Source organism: Plectropomus leopardus, chromosome 20, assembly GCF_026936395.1.
Source record: "Plectropomus leopardus strain MGB_pleo_1.0 chromosome 20, ASM2693639v1, whole genome shotgun sequence".
Classification (NCBI taxonomy): Eukaryota; Metazoa; Chordata; class Actinopteri; order Perciformes; family Serranidae; genus Plectropomus; species Plectropomus leopardus.
Window position 1 is genome coordinate 25,184,604 of NC_142195.1, and position 24,008 is coordinate 25,208,611.

The window sequence follows — 24,008 nt, forward strand, 5'->3', positions numbered from 1 at the left end:
TCAGCGAAACATATGGAGTAGCAATAATGAGAAATGCTTTTAAGCTTTCATGCAGGCATGCACAAACAAGCTTTTTTTCTTTCTTTAAATCAGAGTGTACAGTTGTCTCCATCTGTGACCTTTCTGGGAACGGCTTTATTATTCCTGAAGCGTCTCGTTTCGTTATGTTCTGTTGTCCTTTCTCAGCGCGCTGACCTCAGACACGGTGAAGCCCGTGATAACTGATGGCTACCCCGATAGCCTCGTCATATTAAATAAATATCAAAACTGGGCTTCTCACTCACAGAGGGTATTTATTATTCAGATCGCTGCCCTATCCATCGCTTTCTGTCAGGTCTTATCTGATACCAGAGAGATGTCCCTCCTTGTCCTTCGGCCCCGCCTCCTCCTCCTCCTCCTCCTCCTCCTCGTCCTTTACTCTCTTACCGTCCCGTGCCATCTGCCAGCTGTCGGTGAACGGATGAATGTGGTGCAGATTAAAGTGCACTGCACACACAGATGATTCCCGGAGGATTTAGGTTGTTACTGTTATCAATATAGAGACCGGAAGTCCTTCGCCTGATACGCAACATCACTGTAATATTTCTTTTTTTGTGTGTGTCTGTGATTTTAGAGATGATTTAAAATGTCTTAAATTTAATTTCATAAATACTGTGCCTTGAAAGTCATACTGAAATTTGAATTTGTGAGATTATGTATTTATTTTGATTTAGCCATCCTTTAATTTCTTTTTGTCAAAATGATTCTAGCTCTTCTGCATGGAAGTCCACATTTCTGATGCTACAAATATTTTGTGTAAAGTGCCTGCCACAGTATCCCTGATCCAAGGCGATGTTTTTATACTGCTTGTTTTCTTCAACCAACAGTACAAAACTTAATGATATATTCAATTTTAAGTGATGGGAGACAAAGAAAAACATCAAATCCTCACATTAAATGCTCAAACAAACATATTTATTATCAAAATACTCTGAATCCAAATAGCTGAATCTAGTACTTCACTTGGTAAACGACCATTTGTATATCAAATGTTTTGATGTTTTTTTTTCACAATTTTAATGAAAAAAAGGGCAAGTAATTGATATACAGTTGACATTTAGGGGTGAGATTTTACCAAAAGCAAATATCTAAATATGTTGTTAAAATTAAAGTCAGTCAAAATCTAAACATATGAAACTAAATATCTGCTCAAAGCAGGACTAAGAAGCAAGCATCCAGTGCTTGTTTAATATCTAGCCCTGATAAAGTTTCTGTTTTACTTCTAAATTTAAATCTTTTCCTTGTTGTCTAGAGCGTGTTATTAATTCCTGTTTGCGTCCCGTCTCTGTCTCTGTCTCCGTCTCCTGCAGGCTGTGCTATGAGCGGGGTTTTCTTGGAGACAAGAGAAGCATGTTCTGAAAATTGGAGTCGGATCACACCCAAGCCATGAGCCACAAGTATCAGGGAGAAACATCCGGGGAAGCCGGCGAGGAGCACAAGTTGCCTCCGAGGAGCAGGCAGCCCAACGGGACGTCACCCGGGGAACCTCCTGTACGTCGGTCCTGGAGGCCATGTCAGATGCTCAACCAGGATGGGGAACTGAATCCCCATCATAATCATCATCATCACCATCATCATCAGCATCATCATCAGCCTCATCACCACCACCATCACCCACCCACAGGTCGTGGACCCCATCGGCATCGCCGGCGGCCTCCATCAGGACAGGGGCAGGGCCAAAGCCAGGCTCAGAGTCCTGGTCAGGCCCCGCTGGCGGCTCCTTCCAGGCCAGACCAAGACGAAAGTCGAGATGCTGAGCCTCGTCCTGTGCAGCAACCCCGCCCTGCTGTCACCCGTTACCGCCGCCATGGTGACCCTAACCCCAGGCTTAGAGGTCACAGACACAGGCAGCCAATCAGAGAGATGCAGGACGCTTTACCTGGTGCGGAAGAGAAAGAGAGTCCAGCAGAGGTGAAGGTGCAGCAACGCTCATCAGAGGATCCTGTAACCGATCAACTGCAGGACAGAGGATCTCCGCACCAGACTCCTGTTGCAGTTGTCACCCCCACCCACCTTTCACCTGGTCCTGCAACACATAACGCCAAACTTCGCCGCCCGCACACTCCTCCGGCCGAGGCAGAAGAGGACCTCCAGGAACCTAAAGCGGAGTGTGAAGAAGAATCAGAGGAAGTTAAGGAGGTTGACGAAGAACAAGAGCAGGCGGAGGATGATGTAGACCAGCGCTCGACCACAGCTCACCCCAGCTGCAGTCATAACGACGCGCAGACAGTCGATGACGGAGCAGAGGAGCGTGCAGAAAGAGTGGAGGAGGATCAGGAGGAAGTGATGGACGATGTAGCGGAGGACATTGCAGCTCAGGGAAGTGAAATCACAGATCTCTGCTCTGACACGGAGAGCGCCGCCTCTCTCAGTATGGACGGACCTCTCCACAGCCCGCCGCCACTCCAGTCACCGACTCCTCCGTCGTCCCCCGATGTCCCACCTTTCCCCCAGCTGGACCACTTCAGCGAGGACACCAGTATGAGCCCTCTGCCCGACAACGACCTGTTACCTGAAGATGAGGACGACTGCTCTGAATCGTGCTCGCTGTCTCACACTTCCTGCTCTGACTCTTATCCTAAAACCTATGCAGACTTTTATACAGAGTCCCATCAAAAACCGTACCAAGAGCCCGTCTACGAGTCGTACTCGGAGCCTAAATCCCATCCCAACTCTTTTCCTGAGCCCCTTAAGACCTCCTACCCAGAGTTACACAGAGAGCCTCGCAGGCAATCTGGTCGGCGGACTGAGACTAATGAGGCCCAGCAGGAGTCCCGCCAAGAGCCCTTTACCAGCCATAGACAGGAGAATGTACAAAAAGGGGCTCCACCCTCCCCCACCAAGGGCCCCCATTACACCCCAAGGCAGGGCAGAGACCGAGGCTCGCATCACGCCCCCCTGGACCGCTCTGTTGGCTGCCGGCTGCACCACTATGACGGACAGTCTGACGGTGAGGGGGACAGCGGCGATCAAAGTCCAATTCCCAAAAGTCGCAGGCAGGCACCCAGACAAGCAGAGACCCAGGCCAAGAGCCCCTCGTCTGGGCAAAGCAGCTCAGGAGACGCACAGGAGGAGCGGAACGTGGTGGGAGTCCAAGGGGAGGACGGTACGAGGGGTTCAGGGGACGCCATTAGCATGGCGATAAAAGACATTAAGGAGGCGATTGAGGAGGTGAAGATTAAGACGATACGTTCCCCCTACACACCTGATCAACCTGTGGAGCCGATTTGGGTGATGAGGCAGGAGGTCAGCCCCACAGAGGAGGCGTACCCGCCGCAGACTACAGCTGGCCATGTAAGTTTGAACTCACTCATTAAAGCTGACTGGTTTTGTCTTTAATGAAAAAATATTTCTCCCAAAGGACTGGCAGTACTGTGTGATCTGCTCCTGTTCAAATGTCTGATGTGTGACATTAAAACAAAGAATTCTGCATTTGAAGTCTAAAACGGTTCATCACACCAGTTTTTATTCTCCTAAACTTGTTGTTGCACAGTTCTTCAAAAAAACGAAACCTGGAGCGACATCACTTTTTTTCTTTTGCAGCTTTCAGATACCTTTCACAAATATTTAAATCTTTGAAACTTTAATAAATTGGTGCAATTTATCTTGAGACCACTTTTAGAGGGTTTCGGTTTTGTCTCAGTCTTTTTTAATCGATTTTTAATCGAGATTGGTCAAGACCAAAACGAGTACATGAAGCGAGACATACAGGAATAGCCCAACATTTTGTGAAATATGGTTATTCGCTTGACTGAAAGTAGAAGATCATTATTAGTTGTTATGTCTTCAAGTTTAGCATGTAGACTGGAGACAGGAGGAAAGAGCTAGCGTGGCTCCATCCGAAATGAAAGAATACTCATTTAATGTTTTAATCTTGTTTGTTTAACACGTACATAAACAGAAATTTAAAGGTGACAAACGTTTTTCTTAGTGCCTTTTCTGTTTCTCTCTGAAAATGTTGAACTATACCTTTAAAAGGACAATCTCGTTAAGGCTGTGCTGATGAGTGACATTGCCCAAGGAGTTTGGTCTGCAGTGTTGCAATGATTAAATTACTTTTTTATTGCTTTCGGGAAGTTGTGCAAGATTTACAGCCCTTGCTCTCATTTCATTTACTGTTGCTTGGATCAATGCCGAAATCCTGAATCATGCATCGTTATAAAAAGGTGCCAGATGAGTTGTTGTAGATGCTATGCAGTTTAAAAGGAGTGTTTTTTTTAAATACTTGTTTCTTTTTCTATTTTCTCTCCCTGTTTACTTCTCTCAGTCTTCTCCTCACTCCCCCGCTCAGTCTGTGTCTGAGTCTCCGTCCCGATACTCCTCCGTTCCAGTTCGGGAGCCGGTCAGTCCGCTGAGAGCTGAGTCAGCCAGAGCTCTTCATCCTCAACAATATCACCAACAGCAGCCCCAACAACACAACCACCACCACCACCAACACCACCAAACCCAAGGCCACCATACACAGCAGAGGGACGCAGCGAGGCCGCAGCAGACGTACCCACAGCCGCAACCGTACGGACACATGCCGCCTCATCACCATCACCAACGTCAGCATCAGCAACAGGTTCAGCACCAACAGCAGCAGCAGCAGCTTCCAGCTCAGCGGCCGCGGCCTCCAGTTCAGCCACAGTCGCCTCCACAGCCGCCGTCTGTCCAGGAGGTGAGAGTTTTGCAAATAAACATCCATAAATCCACAAAATCTTTAAAAAAAATGCTTCCTTTATCTCCAGAACTTGCCTGAGACTCATCACATTTTTTAAGTTTTCTGTGGTGTCACACTAATCCGGTGGCAGCGGTCTGCACATCAGTGGGCACACCGCAAACAGGAGCCTCTAATAGATAATTTGGGATTCTTTTGATGCTGCCAGTTTGTCAAAATATAAACAACTTAAAAAAAAACTTGGCTCAAGTTGTAGACCACTGCATTGGATCCATGGCAACATGGATGATAAATCCTGCAAAAGCATTCATCTTTTACAAGGTGTTTATCTGCCAGCAGCTAAATGGCTGACAGCAGTAAAAGTCTTGCAGAATTTAAATGAGTTAGAAGAGAACTGCAGTATGTGAGTGGAAATAATGAGCATGTTGATGTATTTTTTTCTTTTTGTGCCATCTCAGCTTCGCAGATCTCTTCCTTCGTTTCCTACGTTTGTGGACGGTGAGTGGACTCGCATGTGGAAATCCTAATATTATTCTCTGCTCCATTTTCATTTAATTTAAATTTGTTTTATTCATAAGGACAACACACATTAACATTTCTGTAAATGAGGCTTATTTTCAACTGTTGTCCTTTGGCAAGATGTTTTGAAACCTGTAAAATGATAAAAATTTACATAAAAAACAGCAACAAACAGGAACTCCCAGGGGAGAAAACAAACCATACGACAAGAAAACAGTAGAACAACAAAACAAAACAGTATCACAGCAACAGCATATAACATTTTAGCACAACACAGCCGTGTACGCAACATGAATCAATAACATATAGCTTTTTAGCACAAATAGTCATGCATATACATTCTTTTTATCTACTGACATAAAAATGAATTCTTACACATATTACATCAAACAATCGGTTTAGATATTTATTTTATGGTAAATAATGTACCGATATTGTAGATGTCAGGTGTAGGAATGGGGATCGCTAATTTTTATTGATCTTGATCCAGTCTTTTCTATTATTTGGTGGAAAAACGAAGCAAAAATACATTTTTAACAGAACTGGTTTTGCTTTATTTGCTTAACAAGTGACTGTTTCTTTTATTCTGCTGGCAAAACTTATTTCTCACCCAAACAACTTTATTATTCAAGTTTCTCACCAAAAACCAAATTTTCTCTGTCTTGATGTTACATTTGAGCACATCATGATGATGTTTTATTTACCTTTGCATAAAAGTGACTCCTGAGCCGACCTTGAACACATCAACACATTGAAAAAAGTCGAACCTCAATAGAACCGGGTTTTAATCCCCATCCCTAGTTAGGTGTAGTTTTGTCAGATCATTGCCATAATCTTCACTCTGTATGTTGTATGTTCATTTGCCACATGTGTGTAAATCTGCTCAACAAGTGCATCTGGTTTTCACAGTCCCGGGACCATGTGACCCCGAAGACCTTATTGACGGCATCATCTTTGCAGCGACCTACCTGGGCTGCACCCACCTGCTGTCAGAGAGGACGCCCACAAAGAGCGCCCGCATGCAGCAGGCACAGGAGGCCATGAGCAGAGTGCGGGTGAGAGAGAGCTACAGTTTTTATTTGATTTCATCCTGCAGTTAGATCACAGTGGAGGAAGAACAGGACAAAATGAACAAAATCACTCCGTTGTTCTCTCACTGTTCACTATTTGATGCAGCGGTCTCTCTCAATAGTGGACCAGTTTCAACGATTGTTGTTTGCGTCAGTCAATTAAATAAAAAAACATGCAGAAATAGGGTCCAGTTTGAAAAAACACAGAAGATACCCTTAAACTGATTAGTAAATAGCCCATTTTAAGTTTTTAATTTTATTGGTACAACCCCTGCCTGTTCAACCTTTTATATCTTTACATAGAAGTCAATGTATAATTTCATACCTGTGAAAATAAAAACTGTGAAAATTTGGGAAAATACATCTGGTATATTCTTAATAATGAAAAGGCATAGCATTAAAAATCACAGAATCTCTGTTTTAGGTAGAAAGGTTGATCGATTCGTAGATAGATAAAAAGATAGATGGTTAGATAGATTTTTCAAACATGTAAAACAAACAAACAGAAAAATTTAACAAAATAGCAATAACAAAAATGGGCGATAAGCTTTACAAAAAAACCTAGTGAATTATAGTAATTCAAATTAGAACAAGAAATTGCATCTTACGTGTTTGAAAAGGAGTACTTGGAGCTTCGTATACACATAATGTAGCTTCAGCGTAGAATCGAAACAGGCTGATACAGAGGATATACTGTGTGATGCTGTCAGACAGTGTGGTGCAAGATGAATTTCACAACCTTCAAGCTTGTAAAACTTGAATATTTCAGGTTTACATTTGAATCAATAGTAGCTCTTACAACAGACTTCAAGGAGCTCAAAGATCAGATCCTCAGCTCCTCGGATTCGGAGATACATTTTCTAACGCACTTGGACAAATCATCAGTGATGCAACTGACGTTCGCTTCACTTTTGGGTCTTTTAAAGTCAGAAACCCTCAGCAGGCAGCACAGCCAGCGGGCGAAAAGTCCCCGCGTTTGTGCACAATGAATCATCTACACATCACTGCTCCTGATCCGCAGTCATACAGGATTTTCTCCTCAGCTCCACTCGATGTTACATAAACTGTTGATCAAGGCTACGAGGCCCCAGAGACTGTAGACCCCGCTCTCTGCTCCAGTAGCAGCACATAATGTCACAAGCATCACGCAAAGGAAAAACACATAGATCACAGATTAAGTTAAGTACATATAAATGTGGCTTTTATCATTTATTATGTCTCATTGGATTTTATTTAATGCAGCAAAACACGGATTTGCGTTCGCTGTGTGAATGCAGTTAGAGTCAGTTGTTGTGCGGTGGTGTCAGGGAGTGAGTGCGGAAGATGGCTTACGGTGACAGTGTGGCATTTAAACACAGAACTGCGTGAGTGGGAGTAGTATGTTGCCATTTTGGAGAGCTGAGTGGAGAAAGTCAGAGGCAGGAAGAAGACATGAGCTGAGACGAACTCTGTTTTCTGGGCGGTTTATTGACAGAATCGAGGACATTGCCTTCGTTAGGGTTTAGAAACCTACAAGGAGGGAGAAATTTAGTGACTCTATAATGATGAGTGGGATAATAAGGCATTTTACTTTTTTAAATTGCAAAGGACAGAGAAGAGGATTGCTGTCTAACAGGCTGAATGAGCTGGCATCTCACTTGTAGAGAGCTGACTCAAGGAAGTGGCTCATACAGAGTGGTGATTTGACACCACTGCTCTTTTTTTCTACCCAACTTGAAAATCTGCAAACTTGTATGCATATTAGGGGGGCGTTAAAGGTTTAAAAAAAAGAGAACAACTCCCCGTGCACAGCCAGTATGATTGTCAGGTGCTGGCTGGTAGCAGGAACATGTAAAGTGAAAAACAAAGTTGACCGCCGCACACTAAATGACTTAACTGTGACTTATTTTAGAGCAAGCAACACATTTTACCTGCAACTTCCTCAGGTTCAGTGAATTTAAAAAAGTGTTAAAAAAAAAAGAGCCTGAAGAAGCTGCAGAAGTCACAGTAAAGTTCTTCAGTGTTCGCTGCTCGACTTTGTCTTTTACACTGAAAAAGAAAAGTCATGTATAAAAGGCCAAGTACTGAATGCAAAAAAAGTAAACTAAATAAATGTTTTGCCATCTCAGATGTTCCAGTTGTCCAGACAGAAGCTGATAAGCTGGCTGGACAGTCTAGGACGGCACAGGAAGACAGACATAATACATGATGTCAGCCAAATACGAAATGAAATAAAGTGCTTGATATATGGTGAACTCACAATGATCGGTGAGCGTTAAAATGACAAACACTGTTGTGCTTGCTCTGTGTTCAGAGCCTGTCTGGGAGAATCTCAGCAACAGTGATATAAAAAAAAGAAACCAGAGTAAAAAAAATAGGGTCGGGGAACATAGTTATGTATTATGTAGTTATGTATAAAATTATAAAAAGATAAAAATGCATGCATGTTGAATTTTATAATAATAAACATAATAATAGTATATTTTATTTGTTTAGCACCTTTCACGCAAGAAATGCAGCCCAACGTGCTTTACAACAAAAAATTACATGCACCAAGTGCTTCACGTCAAAATACATAGAAGACATAAAGACATAATAAAACCCACAAGTAAAAATAAAAATAAAAAAGTTGAGAATTTTGATGGGATGCTCCTTTTCTTCTCTTGACGTCATGAGCAGTTTAGCTGAGCAGAGAGCTGCAGAAAGCACAGGAGCAACAAATTTAATTTCCTGTTAGTTGCATCAGACTGAAGTTACTATGCCTACAGCTCACTAGAGGCTTTTTTGACATTCAGAAGGAATGCCACCACAATGTCAAAATAATTACCTTTGGGAGACAAACATTAAGCATATTGTAAATACTTTCTTTGCCGTTACGGACTAACATTAACAGAGCGGAGCAACGGTTAGCAATCATGTAAACAAATGAGACCAGCTACCCAACACACGGTGCAGCATTAACTAACTTAAACCAGCTCTGTGGTGAAGAGAATAAATCTCTGCTTATTCTGTTTTACCTCAAAAACATTGTACGCAGCCCTCTCGGCGTCTTCGGCTTTCCAGGCTCTAACGCTGTAGCAGAGAGGCTCCTCTCCATCGCTGGAGTCATAATGTTAATAACAACCCAGCAGAGCACTCGGTCTGCCTCTCATTATGTTATTCTCATACAGGCAGCAGATTGTAAGGTGCTTGCAAATGAGTCAATTCATAAGTGACTGCAACTTTTTCAAAATAAGAAGGCTGTGGACCATTTGCTTCAACTTTCACTTTTATTCCACTAATGGAAACAGATAGTGTATAATGTATTATTATTTAGTTTTTTTGCTACATTATAGTCCATGATGGAAAAGGAGCAGGGAGAAGAAAATCTTCTTTTACCAGCCCCTTTCTCAAAAATAAATGAACAGATGGTCTGTCCGTCAGTTAGTCAGCAGTCAATATTTACAGAAACATGAGAGAGAGCAAAGAAAAAGAATCAAAAGCCTTGCTCAGCAACTCACCATCAATCTAAAAAATTTAAAAAATAGCAATACTTGGCAACTTCATTTTGTCTATTTTCTCCTTAAACATGTTTTTAAACTGAAATATATTGATATCACCCTTTAAATCGTTCTCTAATGATATCCACAGTTTGACACCACATACTGAAATACACATTTGATTTAAAGTATTTTGTGCATACTAATGTTAAAAATGAAATCCTACTATGATTCTTGTCCTCTGAACTGAAAAACTAAAAACAAACATTTTTTTGTACATTTTCTGGTAATACTCTGCTTTTTGCCCTGAACATAACTAAGAAAATCTATAATTTAATTAGATCTTTAAGTATTAGTAATCTTGACTTGATTGATAGTCCAATGTTGTGTTCTCTTGAATCCACTTTCGGTACCATTTGTACTGCTCTTTTTTTGGAAAATAAACAATAGCTGTATGTTTGTTATGTAAGTGTTGCCCCACGCTCCAACACAATAACTTACCTAAGTATTTAACTTATCTTAACTACCGTTTATGTTTCATATTGTATTTCAAAAAAAAAATTACACCTTTCAAAATGTAGTTTTAATTTCAGGGTCCTGGAAAACCTGGAAAAGTCATGAAATTTCACAGTTACATGAAAATAAGTCATGGGATTGTAAAAATAATTAAAAGTTTTGGAAAAGTCATGAAAAATGTTGTTTTTTGTAATGAAATTATTAGAGTAAACTTCAGTGGACAACCTTCTGTGTAATATAACATCAGGACAAATTTATAGCTGTCAAAATAACAGCTCTGATATGTGTTGGTTTGAGACGTTTTGTTTACCATCACATACGTTTGTCCATTTTTACGTTTCCTCTCTCTCTTTCCATGTATGCCAGCTACCTGAAATTATGTTGAAAGAGAGTTTGAATCTGATATGTTTGAAAAAAATGCTGGAGCAAGTGTGACACCAAAAAAATGTTATTGAAGGTTGTTGAAAAGTCATAGAAAAGCTTTGAAATATTGTCAATTAAAATGAGTGTGAATATTGTAATTAAAGTAATTTAAGCCTAAATAACACTGCAGCGGGTACAACATAGCAGGGCCACCTCTGTCGAAATGAAATAAATTGTTGTCTGATTTCAGGTTGAAGCTATGATCCTCTCTGATTTTACAGATTAAATCCACTTTAATCACATCTCTGCTGATGACGATAAACGGACAGGTTTTTAAAACAACACAGACACAGTTTAGAGAGCAAACGGTGGCACAAGCCAACATTTTGAAATGCCAACCCTGAGCTGTCATGAGGCGTCTGGCAGAAACACATGTGGCCGCTTTGTCTGTCTTCGGGGTCGTTTGTGTCACACTGATGAAGAGGGAAGTTTTGATCGTGTGTGCTGTCGCGGCCTCCGGCAGCTGGCTGTTGTCAGATGTGATAGACAGTAACATCACTGTCCTCCCACAAGCGCATACACAACGTACACCTTTAAGGTCCTTTTGTCCCTTCATTTGTCATTTGGATTGGAGACAGTGAGCGAGGTGATTGCATTGTTGCCGATCCACTCAAAAAGCTGTTTTCTTGTCCTGATGTGTTGCCTCTTGTGATCACTGCAGGCGGCTCAGAAGCAGGCAAAGAACAGGAAAAAGGTACGTTTGTTTTCTTTGCTCTCTGTGTATGTGTCATGTAAAAGATGACTTGTGTGGACAGACATTAGAGGTCGAATACTAATGTTAGACAAGGAGAAGATTTGCGTAGATGTGATGGACATTGATTGTATTGTCAGATTGCACGAGACGTCCCTGTTTTTCTTTCGTTAGTCTTATTTGTAGCTGTTATATTTGACAGCTTTTTACAGTTGTGACGCCCACTCTGATCTTTGCTGCCGTTCATCAACCTGTTGCTTATTATTTTCACTCCTTGTTTTTATTTGGCTGTGCAGAGCCCCGACGGGGACGCTCCGTCCACTGCTGAGGTTGATCTGTTCATGTCCACACAGAGGATCAAAGTCCTCAATGCAGACACTCAGGTAAAAAAATGATAACATGCATTCCTCACCTTACACATCAAATCTTTCAATAATTGGAGACACGGCATACAAAGAGACACGATGACTAATTAACATGTCTTTTCTTGGATCACCAGGAGTCTTTAATGGACCTCCCGCTGAGGACAATTTCGTACATCGCAGACATCGGTAACATGGTGGTGCTGATGGCTCGGGGGAAGATGGTGCGCTCCCGCAGCGCGCAAGAAAACCTGGACCACACAGCTGAGCAAACCACCATGAACCACGACGACAGACGGCTGTACAGAATGATCTGCCACGTCTTCGAGTCTGAGGATGTGAGTTATCAATTATTAATCTGTTATTGTTGTATTATTCTCCTCCACCAGCATAGAAATCACACTGCTAGGAAGCTTGTATATGGGTTTAGTCCTTGCCACTGTCTTGGCAGCAGCTGAAACCAGGACATTTATGAGCTGAGGTGGGGTGAGCAAACAAACTAACCCTGAACCTGAGACTGTTCTCATCAAACATCCAGGAAGATAAATGCCGGCAGCCGTGGAAACTTGCTCGCCTTCTGCAAAAGCAGAGAAAAATAAAGTCATTGTTTATATGTTGAAGCTAGTTAGTTAGTGAACTACTTGAATGCACTTCCACAGATTGTTTGGATATTGTTTTAAATGATTGGAAAGTGAGTGAAGCTAAAAACATCACGATTAAGTTAGGACTTGTAGGAGTTGTAAATAGTTGTATCTAATAAAAAGCAAAAAAAAAAAGGTTTTTGAAGCAGCGCTAGGGAGATTTATTTTGGCGGCATCGGGCAAAAATCCCATAATAAACTTTAAGGATATTAAAGTGGTCTGAGAGAACGCTGGACTTCTGCTCCCCCTCTTGACTCTGTTTTCAGACTTTAGAAAATCTAATGGCATGAGACTTTGTCCAATCACAGGTCATTTCACAGAGAGGGCGTCCCAAATGCCTTCCCATAAATGCAGATGTGCGCGCAGCCTGATTCAATGATGACAAATCTCAAATTCCCAACAACTGCCTACACTGCAAAGCAACTCAAAATAAAGAAGATGGACTTAACAGAAAGAGCAAACAAACCGCAAACAAAATTACCCCCGAGAGAGCAAGGGCCAATATTTGTTATTCCTTTTAATAATAATATAGTACAGAATTAAGTAGCTGAAAATTGGGAACACATGCTCATCACTAACAAGACATTTTGAGGAAAAAAAAAACATTCTTCTGTATTATTTATTAAGAGGTTAACAGTCAGAAACTCCTTCATTATGTGTGGGTGTGATCTGCCAACATAAGTAACCAGTTAGTGCACGGATGGACTACATGTGACATCTTTTTTTTTTTTTTTCTCTCCCTTTTTTACAGCTCAGATTGCCCACCTAAAATTAGTCAGGAGAACACAGATGGAAAACTATAACATGAAAAATCCCAATCTGTTCTAACGTTGGCAGAAATTGTTGTTTTCATGTAGGACAGCATCACACAAAACAAAAAGATATTTAACAAAATACATTGTCAAGGACTTTCAGAGCTGAGTCATGAATTGTGTTTAGGCTAGGCAAGTTAAGCCTTTTAACCCTGAAAAATATTGGGAGAAGGCAATGAGCTACTTGACAAGAAATTACTCAAAAATATCAGGAAATTTGCAAAAAAAGAAAGAAAATGACCTGAAAAAAATGTTAAAATATTACAAATATTGTAAAATATTACAAATCAAGAATAAAATAAAAAGGATGACTTGAAAAAAGTGCTAATATACATTTACATATTTGTGTGACATGATTTCAAATATGTAAACATTACTATCATTATATTTTCTGAAAATGTATCTTTTTTTTTAAAAATATATAATTCTAATAATTTGATCTCTCTTTAAAAAAAAATTAAGTCATTTTCTTGTCATCTTTTCATAATTTCTTGCAGCTTGTCAGGCACAGCATTTTTAAAAAAAAAAATATTTTTTTTTCATGTTTCAGAGGTTTTAATGCTTGTAAAAGACGTCTGAACGCAGCACAGGAGAACTGATGATGGCCCAGGTGTTAGAGGCTTATGTATAAAGGAGAAGTGCATTATCTTAATAAGACAAGCATTGTAGTAAAATGCATGTGGCTGTGTCTTTCAGTGGGATGTAAACCATTTAAACATGAGGTCTGTCCTCAGTTTGCCTCTGCGGACCAAAAGCCCACAGGGACAATAAAAGTTACAGTCATTCACGAGCTCCCGTCCTGGTCTCGCTCTCTCTCAGGCCCAGCTGATAGCTCAGTCCATCGGTCAGTCTTTCAGCGTCGCCTACCAGGAGTTCCTGAGGGCCAACGGCATCGACCCCGAGGATCTGAGCCAGAGGGAGTACAGCGACCTGCTCAACACTCAGGACATGTACAACGACGACCTCATCCACTTCTCCAAGTCTGAGAACTGCAGAGATGTAAGTGAACCAGCAGGTGGCAGGAAAGTCACAGGAGTTTTTCATTTACCGCTTGTGCTTAAAGTGAGTTTATTTATCCACTAAAAAAATGAACTACTGCTAGAATTTAAAAAAATATTCCACTCTCCATATAGATTTGCCTTAAAGTGTTTAAAGATTTCTGTAATTTTTATAGATATGAAGAACACCGCCCTTCAGTTCAGGTTAAAGTCATGTTATAAATATTTGACCCTGCATCTACAAGTATTTTCATTTACTATCAATTTTTTATTGAAACTGTCCATTAAGTTTTTTTTTTCTTTTTGAATTAATTTCCTTTATTATGTCTTTTTTTCTTTATGAGTTTTTTAATCTCTCTCTCTTATTTTTTTAATTAATGCTTTTGTTTTTGGTACATTTCCCAAGGCCTGTTATTAAGATATGGGATTGGGGTGCCGTCTGGGGTGTGGGGTGGGGGTTTGATGTTGTGTTTTTATTGTTCTTTATGTTAAATATCAAAAAATGATAACAATATGAACAAATGAGCCATTATCTTTCTGCTCAGCCAACTCTGTTAGTTTGCCTTCCAGTTGTTCAAATGAGCAGCTGGTTTTGGAGTCACAGCTGTGTGACAGTTAAAAAAAAAAAGTTACTCGCCCCAGTATGAAGGTGAATTTGAGATGCTCAACCTGCTCTGACCTCAGACCCCCTCCTTCCTCCCGCTGCTCTCAGTGCCTTCTGTCGTCTCGCATTTTTCGAGTCGTGCAGTTGGCTGAGAGAAGCTCAGGCTGAGCTCAGCGTCACTCTGTCATGTCTTTAATAGAACAGCTTTTAAAGGAATTGTTCGTCATCTAAATATACATTTGTGTATCAGTTACTCATCCTTTGTTACTTCAAATTTGTGAAAAATACGTTTTTCTCGAAAAAGCGAAGAATCCAAAAACTCGAAAATTCTTGATGAATAGAAGTCACGGGGTCAACAACAGAACATCTATTCACGAATCTACACATTTCCTGTAGTATTCTCCAAGTCTCCTTTATCCATCCGAATGCTTAGTACTTCCCAAAAATACAGCTCTTTTTTGACTGGGCTCCAAACTAGAAGTGAAACTTATCTTTGCTCTCCTCTACGCCAGACTCCATTGACAAAATCGGTAATTTTAATTTTGCTGAACACAGGAGCTGCTGGTCTACCGCTGCCTCGATTAATTAGCTTGTTTGTATCATTGTGTGACTTTTGGAAATTCAAACTTACCATTTTAAACACCAAAGTCATGTAATAACAAAAAAAACTAACTGATCAAAGCAGTGGCAGAGCAGCAGCTCCTGTTTTCAGCGAGGTAAAATGACTGTTTTTGTCAAAGGAGTCTGGCTTTGCAGAGAGAAAAAGATAAATAAGTTTTACATTTTGTCCAGTTTCCTGTCAGAAAGAGCTCTCTGACTGGGAAGTATTGAGCATACGACTGGATAAATGAGACTTGGATTATACTGCATGAGTAATGTGAGAATTTGAATGGTTGATACAGTTTTGCTGTTGTTAAATGAGGCCACTATGATTTTAATTCATCAATAATTTCCTCAGTTTTTGGAATCTTTGTTCATCAGCGGCATGCAAAATGAGTAATTGATAAACAAATGGTCATTTGGGCGGTATTTCTTTCAAATATTTGAATTTGAACAGTTAATGTTAGGTTTCTAGAGTTTATTAGATAGTCCGTTCCAAAATTGTTACAATACAAGTGATGATTTAGTGATGAGCTCATTGTAAAAGCTCAGTCTGTCTTTAAAAAGTCGTGCATATGAAGCTGGACGTTGTTCCCTGCAGGTTTACATTGAGAAGCAGAAAGGAGAGATCCTTGGTGTGGTGATAGTGGAGTCGGGCTGGGGGTCCATCCTCCCCACCGTCATCATCGCCAGCATGATGCATGCTGGTCCGGCTGAGAAGTCTGGTCGACTCAACATTGGTGACCAGATCATGACCATAAACGGGACGAGCTTGGTGGGTTTACCGCTCAGCACGTGCCAGAGCATCATCAAGGTACGCAGCTGCTCCTTTTTATAGCTACCTATATAAATGCTGTTTCAACACACCACAGTTCTTAGGCCACTTAGTCTGCAAGGTGACTTTGTTTTGACGAATCCAAATACTCACATGAGGCAGGAGAAGACTTAAACGAGATTTATTTTGGAATGCATAAAAATACAGCAGGCAAAGTCTTTCCATAGTCACATCTCTGAATTGGTCTTATTCCTCTCATAAAATGGTAAAATAAAGCACGGTCAAAAACGTATTAAGATCTGCACCTACGCAGCACACGATGCAGTCCTAAACTGCCTTACAGCATCATAACTGTAATATGTAACATAGCCTGCATTCTGACAGAAATATTATAATAAGTAATGCAAATTTATACATGTTTGCTAGTATACATCATTCAAAGTAACTTTATTGTTAACCTAAATAAAATCAGAAGTCATAAACCAACACAAACATCATTACCAAGTATAACATACGTGATCAAGTGGCTTTTACAACTTCTGTTTTTTATTTCTGCCAAGTGTGTGTGTGTGTGTGTGTGTGTGTGTGTTTGTGAGTGTGTGTGCTGCTTGTCCACAACTAATCTCACACACTAATGGACCCATCAAATATTTGGTTTGCACAGTTTTGGCTGTTTATTTAAGGACCTCTCGTGGTTGCAGAGATTCAAAACAGTTTAAAAAAAGCTGTTTTATACCGTAGTTGTTTACTAACTCTTCACTCCTCCCAAATCACCGGGGTCGCTGCAAATGTTCCGGAAATCATCTCGGCCAAAAACAACAAGCTGCATCTTCTGTTGCCAGCCACAATTTCAGTCATGGCTCAAAAATTGACATCCATAGAAAAGATCGGTCTCGTTTTGAACGGGAGCATCTGCAGATTCATTCCATACCTGATTTGTTGTGAATGCCCATTTTTTTGTTACCTTCGCCATCTTGACAGTAAGGGAGCCTGAGGAGATAATCCTCTGGCCGCAGCTCTACTTGCAATCTGTGGTCAGGTTTTCCGTCTCTGCACGGCCTCATACCATACCGGGAGAGTGGAGTATTTAGCTGGTCTGAATTTTTTCGACCTGCAGATTTTGTTTGTCATTTTTCCTTGATATATTTGTGCTTCGACCCCAAGTAAATAAGCAGGCAATGTAGTTAAATGTTTTCTTTTTTTGTGTTTATTGATGTTATTTCCTACTTTGTTGTGCAACAACTTACAGACAGAGACATGGATCAGAGATTTTTGGCTGTGTTTTTATGTTATTAAAATACATTGATCCTCATAATTAAATTGTAGGCTGTTGGTGGGCCTATTTCACATACAGAGCGCGTTAGCAGGAGAAATTGTTTGTGGTGTGGACCGCCCTTTAGTCTTTTTGTAACACAGGCACATGGTTACTCCTTTTCTTCCACTGTATGTTTTTACCTTTATGATGACTGTCTCCTGTAACCAGACTCTGTCTTCCTTCAGGGTCTCAAGTCTCAATCCAGGATCAAGATGAACATCGTCAGGTGTCCTCCCGTCACCATGGTGCTCATCCGCAGGCCGGACCTCAGATACCAGCTGGGCTTCAGTGTGCAGAATGGCATTGTGAGTGTAATGCGTGATTATTTTTTCTGCAGCTCATACATATGCAGAGGATGTGGCTGAATTGTGGTGCTGCTGTGGGGCGATACTGCTGCTCTCTTTCAGACTGTTAAAGCTTTTATTTTTCATTTTGACAGTGCTCTAAAACCAGGGTGAATTTCTAAGCAGCAGACATGAAACTGTGGTTTTTATGGTGAAACTCAAGGGCACATTGATAGTATTCACATTGTTAGTTTCACCGGTAGTTTAAATATTGTTTCAGTCCACTTCCCCTGTGTTTATAACTCTGCGTGTGCACAGATCTGCAGCCTGATGAGGGGAGGCATTGCTGAGAGAGGAGGCGTTCGCGTCGGCCACCGCATCATCGAGATCAACGGCCAAAGCGTCGTAGCAACGCCTCACGAGAAGATCGTTCAGATTCTGTCTAACGCCATGGGAGAGGTAGGAGTTCAGAATGTGTCTTTTGATACTAAGATAATGAATTTCAGAAACATCCAAAAACATTTGTTATGTCATAAATTATCCCTGTAAGTTCGGCTTTTTTTTTTTTCATTTAGTGTTAGACGAATACTTCAACATGCTATACTATAACCTTTAATGTAATTTACAATACTGTGGCAATTTTATTTTATTATTTGACACTTTCAAAGCATGCTATACTATGACCCTTTTTTAAAAAAAAATTATAACACACTATGGCCACATTTTTTATTTATTTTTAATAAAATATTTACTATTTCCTTTTAATTACATACTGAACCTTTTGCTTGATTTGTTCGATATGTTTTCTAACATACATTTTTTGTATCATGCTAAATTTTTAACTTTTTTTATTTGACCTTTTTTTTACATTCTATTCCATGACTTTTTTTTGCGAAATTTTATAATACATAAAATAGTATGGCCTTTTATTTTTTAATTTATTGTACTTTTTTTTTTTTTTTTTTTAAATTTTTTAAGACATACTATACTATAACCTCTTTAAAATGTTTTATATCATGCAATAATGTGACCTTTTCTTTTTTTTTTTACACCTTTATACATTGACCTTTATGCATTTTTCATAATAAACTATACTATGACCCCTTTTTCTCTTTTTTTTAAGGGATGAAAAGGGTTCATAAAAGAATTTGTGCTAGTATTATTAGTATTAGTGTTAGTATTGTAACAATAAACAAATTAAACCAAAAAAGGAAATAGTCCTGCATGAAAATATTCAGTTGCAGAAGGTTTAACTGTCTTTTTTCCCCCTTGTTTTATGAAACAACAGCTTGCTTTGTGTTGCTTTTAAATGGTGTTCATTTGGAGTCTTTCTGCTCCAGATCCACATGAAGACGATGCCTGCAGCCATGTATCGTCTGCTGACAGCACAGGAGCAACCTGTCTACATCTGAGCGCACAATTCTCACTCTTTCCTGCACATCACTCCATCTTTACTACTGTCCGTCCATCTCTCAGTTGTTTTAAAAACCTTTCTCCTCTCTGTATCTTGTTTGATATCACTTGACTTGCCTTAATCTGTACAGTACACTGTCATGTCAACATGTACATCTACAGTATGACAGCAGAAGACAGATTATCATACTAGGCCGAGTGTTAATGTGACGTGTTATGTTTGACCAAAGAGAACTTGTGGATTTTGTTGTGCAAATTTAGGTGGCGAACAGAGTAAATATAAACTTTGGTTAAATAGCTGTAATATCTGAATGTACTCTAATCATGTTGGACCTATAAATTGTCAGGGCAACCCAGATGATGAACAACTTTTAAACTGAACTGGTCTAGTTAAAGGAGATATGCATGTATGATTCTGCTGAATAAAATTAAGAAGAAAATGTGGTCAGAAAATTCTGGTTTGTTTTATTCAAGGGATTGACAAGTGGTATGCGTCATGGCGAGTGCAAAGGAAAGGAAGGTGGATGCATAATGCAGTGTTTCACAAAAGAAATGGGCAAAGGATTATTTACTTGTCAAAGTAAAAGGCAAGCCACTTTGCCTAGTTTGTGGTGTGGTGCTGGCAGCGATGAAAAAGGCCAATCTTTAGCAACATTACAGTTGAAAGGACGAATGTGTTTTGTTAAAAAATAACGCTCTTCCTCTGAGCTTGGGTGGCCAACAGTCAGCTTTAACAAGACCACAGACTGTCAGAGACGATGCTAAGAGGCTGAAACCTCATGCAGAAGGTGTTTGTGAAGGAGTGCCTTGGGAGGCGGTTTCAGCTTGAACATAAAATATCTTGTCTTTGTAGTGTATTCAATTGATTATATGTAGAAAAGGTTTGCAAATCGTTGTATTCTGTTTTTATTTGCGTTTTACACAACGTGTCATTGCAATATGGTGAAACCGTGATAACAGTGGTTTTTCATACTGTCAAAATCAATGATTGTTGCATCATATGTGTTCATAAATTTGGTATGGCCCTCAAAAGACTTAATGAAAATTGAAATGGTCCTTGGTAAGAAAAGGGTTCTACGCCGCTGCTATATGGCATACTAATATGATAGTTTTTGATCTATTTTGTATGGCATATTATACCATGCCATTTTAATCATATTTTTTTTGCGGCATAGTATACTAAATTATTTTATCACATTTTTAAACACAGACAAGTGTTTTTCAGCCATTTTTGGGACATGTCAAAATCTAAGACTTTCGGTCATTTTTTTTAACATGCTAAATTTTTGATTTTTTGACGGTTTTTGCAAAAGTCTATGCTTTGGCGTTTCGCAGTAAGCTACTTTATGCTGTTTTGAGGTGTTTCCAGCTGTTTTTGGCACATGTCATATTTTGACATTTTTCCATACTATAGCCTTGCCTTTTCTGTCATTTTTTCAACATGCTAAAATTTTAACTTTTTGACCGTTTTTGCAAAAGTCTATGCTGTGGCATTTATCGGCACACTATTTTATGCTGTTTTGAGGTGTTTTCAGCTGTTTTCGGAACATGTCATATTTTGACATTTTTCCATACTATAGCCTTGCCTTTTCGGTCATTTTTTCAACGTGGTAAATTGTTATCTTTTTGACTGTTTTTGCAAAAGCCTGTGCGATGGCATTCATCGGCACGCTATTTTATGCTGTTTTGAGGTGTTTCCAGCTGTTTTTGGCACATGTCATATTTTGACATTTTTCCATACTATAGCCTTGCCTTTTCGGTCATTTTTTCAACATGCTAAAATTTTAACTTTTTGGCCGTTTTTGCAAAAGTCTATGCTATGGCATTTATCGGCACGCTACTTTCTGCTGTTTTGAGGTGTTTTCAGCTGTTTTTGGGACATGTCATATTTTGACATTTTTCCATACTATAGCCTTGCCTTTTCGGTCATTTTTTCAACGTGCTAAAATGTTAACTTTTTGACTGTTTTTGCAAAAGCCTGTGCTATGGCATTCATCTGCACGCTATTTTATGCTGTTTTGAGGTGTTTTCAGCTGTTTTTGGGACATGTCATATTTTGACATTTTTCCATACTATAGCCTTGCCTTTAGGTCATTTTTTCAACGTGCTAAAATGTTAACTTTTTGGCTGTTTTTGCAAAAGTCTATGCTATGGCATTTATCGGCATGCTATTTTATGCTGTTTTGAGGTGTTTCCAGCTGTTTTTGGGACATGTCATATTTTGACATTTTTCCATACTATAGCCTTGCCTTTTCGGTCATTTTTTCAACGTGCTAAAATGTTAACTTTTTGACTGTTTTTGCAAAAGCCTATGCTATGGCTTTCATTAACACGGTATTTTATGCTGTTTTGAGGTGTTTTCAGCTGTTTTTGGGACATGTCATATTTTGACATTTTTCCATACTATAGCCTTGCCTTTTCGGTCATTTTTTCAACGTGCTAAAATGTTAACTTTTTGACTGTTTTTGCAAAAGTCTATGCTATGGCATTTATCGGCACGCTACTTTCTGCTGTTTTGAGGTGTTTTCAGCTGTTTTTGGGACATGTCATATTTTGACATTTTTCCATACTATAGCCTTGCCTTTTCGGTCATTTTTTCAACGTGCTAAAATGTTAACTTTTTGACTGTTTTTGCAAAAGTCTATGCTATGGCATTTATCGGCACGCTACTTTCTGCTGTTTTGAGGTGTTTTCAGCTGTTTTTGGGACATGTCATATTTTGACATTTTTCCATACTATAGCCTTGCCTTTTCGGTCATTTTTTCAACGTGCTAAAATGTTAACTTTTTGGCCGTTTTTGCAAAAGTCTATGCTATGGCATTTATCGGCATGCTATTTTATGCTGTTTGGAGGTGTTTTCAGCTGTTTTTGGAACATGTCATATTTTCATATTTTTCCATACTATAGCCTTGCCTTTTCGGTCATTTTTTCAACGTGCTAAATTGTTAACTTTTTGACTGTTTTTGCAAAAGCCTATGCTATGGCTTTCATTAACACGGTATTTTATGCTGTTTTGAGGTGTTTTCAGTTGTTTTTGGAACATGTCATATGTTGACATTTTTCCATACTATAGCCTTGCCTTTTCGGTCATTTTTTTAACATGCTAAAATTTTAACTTTTTGGCCGTTTTTGCAAAAGTCTATGCTATGGCATTTATCGGCACGCTATTTTATGCTGTTTTGAGGTGTTTTCAGCTGTTTTTGGGACATGTCATATTTTGACATTTTTCCATACTATAGCCTTGCCTTTTCGGTCATTTTTTCAACGTGCTAAAATTCTAACTTTTGACTGTTTTGCAAAAGCCTGTGCTATGGCATTCATTGGCACGCTATTTTATGCTGTTTTGATGTGTTTTCAGCTGCTTTTGGGACATGTCATATTTTGACATTTTTCCATACTATAGCCTTGCCTTTTTCGTTCATTTTTTCAACATGCTAAATTGTTATCTTTTTGACTGTTTTTGCAAAAGTCTATGCTATGGCATTTATCGGCATGCTATTTTATGCTGTTTGGAGGTGTTTTCAGCTGTTTTTGGGACATGTCATATTTTCATATTTTTCCATACTATAGCCTTGCCTTTTCGGTCATTTTTTCAACATGCTAAATTGTTAACTTTTTGACTGTTTTTGCAAAAGCCTATGCTATGGCTTTCATTAACACGGTATTTTATGCTGTTTTGAGGTGTTTTCAGCTGTTTTTGGAACATGTCATATTTTGACATTTTTCCATACTATAGCCTTGCCTTTTCGGTCATTTTTTCAACATGCTAAAATTTTAACTTTTTGGCCGTTTTTGCAAAAGTCTATGCTATGGCATTCATCTGCACGCTACTTTCTGCTGTTTTGAGGTGTTTTCAGCTGTTTTTGGGACATGTCATATTTTGACATTTTTCCATACTATGGCCTTGCCTTTTCGGTCATTTTTCAACGTGCTAAAATGTTAACTTTTTGACTGTTTTTGCAAAAGTCTATGCTATGGCATTTATCGGCACGCTACTTTCTGCTGTTTTGAGGTGTTTTCAGCTGTTTTTGGGACATGTCATATTTTGACATTTTTCCATACTATAGCCTTGCCTTTTCGGTCATTTTTTCAACGTGCTAAAATGCTAACTTTTTGACTGTTTTTGCAAAAGCCTGTGCTATGGCATTCATTGGCACGCTATTTTATGCTGTTTTGAGGTGTTTTCAGCTGTTTTTGGGACATGTCATATTTTGACATTTTTCCATACTATAGCCTTGCCTTTTCGGTCATTTTTTCAACGTGCTAAAATGTTAACTTTTTGACTGTTTTTGCAAAAGTCTATGCTATGGCATTTATCGGCACGCTACTTTCTGCTGTTTTGAGGTGTTTTCAGCTGTTTTTGGGACATGTCATATTTTGACATTTTTCCATACTATAGCCTTGCCTTTTCGGTCATTTTTTCAACGTGCTAAAATGCTAACTTTTTGACTGTTTTTGCAAAAGCCTGTGCTATGGCATTCATTGGCACGCTATTTTATGCTGTTTTGAGGTGTTTTCAGCTGTTTTTGGGACATGTCATATTTTGACATTTTTCCATACTATAGCCTTGCCTTTTCGGTCATTTTTTCAACGTGCTAAAATGTTAACTTTTTGACTGTTTTTGCAAAAGTCTATGCTATGGCATTTATCGGCACGCTACTTTCTGCTGTTTTGAGGTGTTTTCAGCTGTTTTTGGGACATGTCATATTTTGACATTTTTCCATACTATAGCCTTGCCTTTTTGGTCATTTTTTCAACATGCTAAAATGTTAACTTTTTGGCTGTTTTTGCAAAAGTCTATGCTATGGCATTTATCGGCATGCTATTT

The 24,008-nt window shown here is 39.4% G+C and overlaps 1 protein-coding gene across 3 annotated transcripts in view; it reads left to right on the top strand.

Annotated features, from left to right (window-relative positions):
• The window catches only part of LOC121959678 (uncharacterized), a 30,463-nt gene extending 10,839 nt beyond the window's left edge, over nt 1-19,624 (top strand). For all 3 annotated transcript variants that reach the window (XM_042509129.2, XM_088071468.1, XM_088071469.1), the window contains 12 exons: nt 1,350-3,333; nt 4,307-4,699; nt 5,158-5,197; nt 6,128-6,273; nt 11,347-11,379; nt 11,673-11,759; nt 11,876-12,076; nt 14,011-14,190; nt 15,995-16,207; nt 17,669-17,788; nt 18,086-18,226; nt 19,108-19,624. In XM_042509129.2, the coding sequence (XP_042365063.2) occupies nt 1,426-3,333; nt 4,307-4,699; nt 5,158-5,197; nt 6,128-6,273; nt 11,347-11,379; nt 11,673-11,759; nt 11,876-12,076; nt 14,011-14,190; nt 15,995-16,207; nt 17,669-17,788; nt 18,086-18,226; nt 19,108-19,179 (3,534 nt within the window). In that variant the 5' untranslated portion in view covers nt 1,350-1,425 and the 3' untranslated portion in view covers nt 19,180-19,624. The remainder of the gene's footprint in view (nt 1-1,349; nt 3,334-4,306; nt 4,700-5,157; nt 5,198-6,127; nt 6,274-11,346; nt 11,380-11,672; nt 11,760-11,875; nt 12,077-14,010; nt 14,191-15,994; nt 16,208-17,668; nt 17,789-18,085; nt 18,227-19,107) is intronic.
• The last annotated feature ends 4,384 nt before the right edge of the window (nt 19,625-24,008 follow it).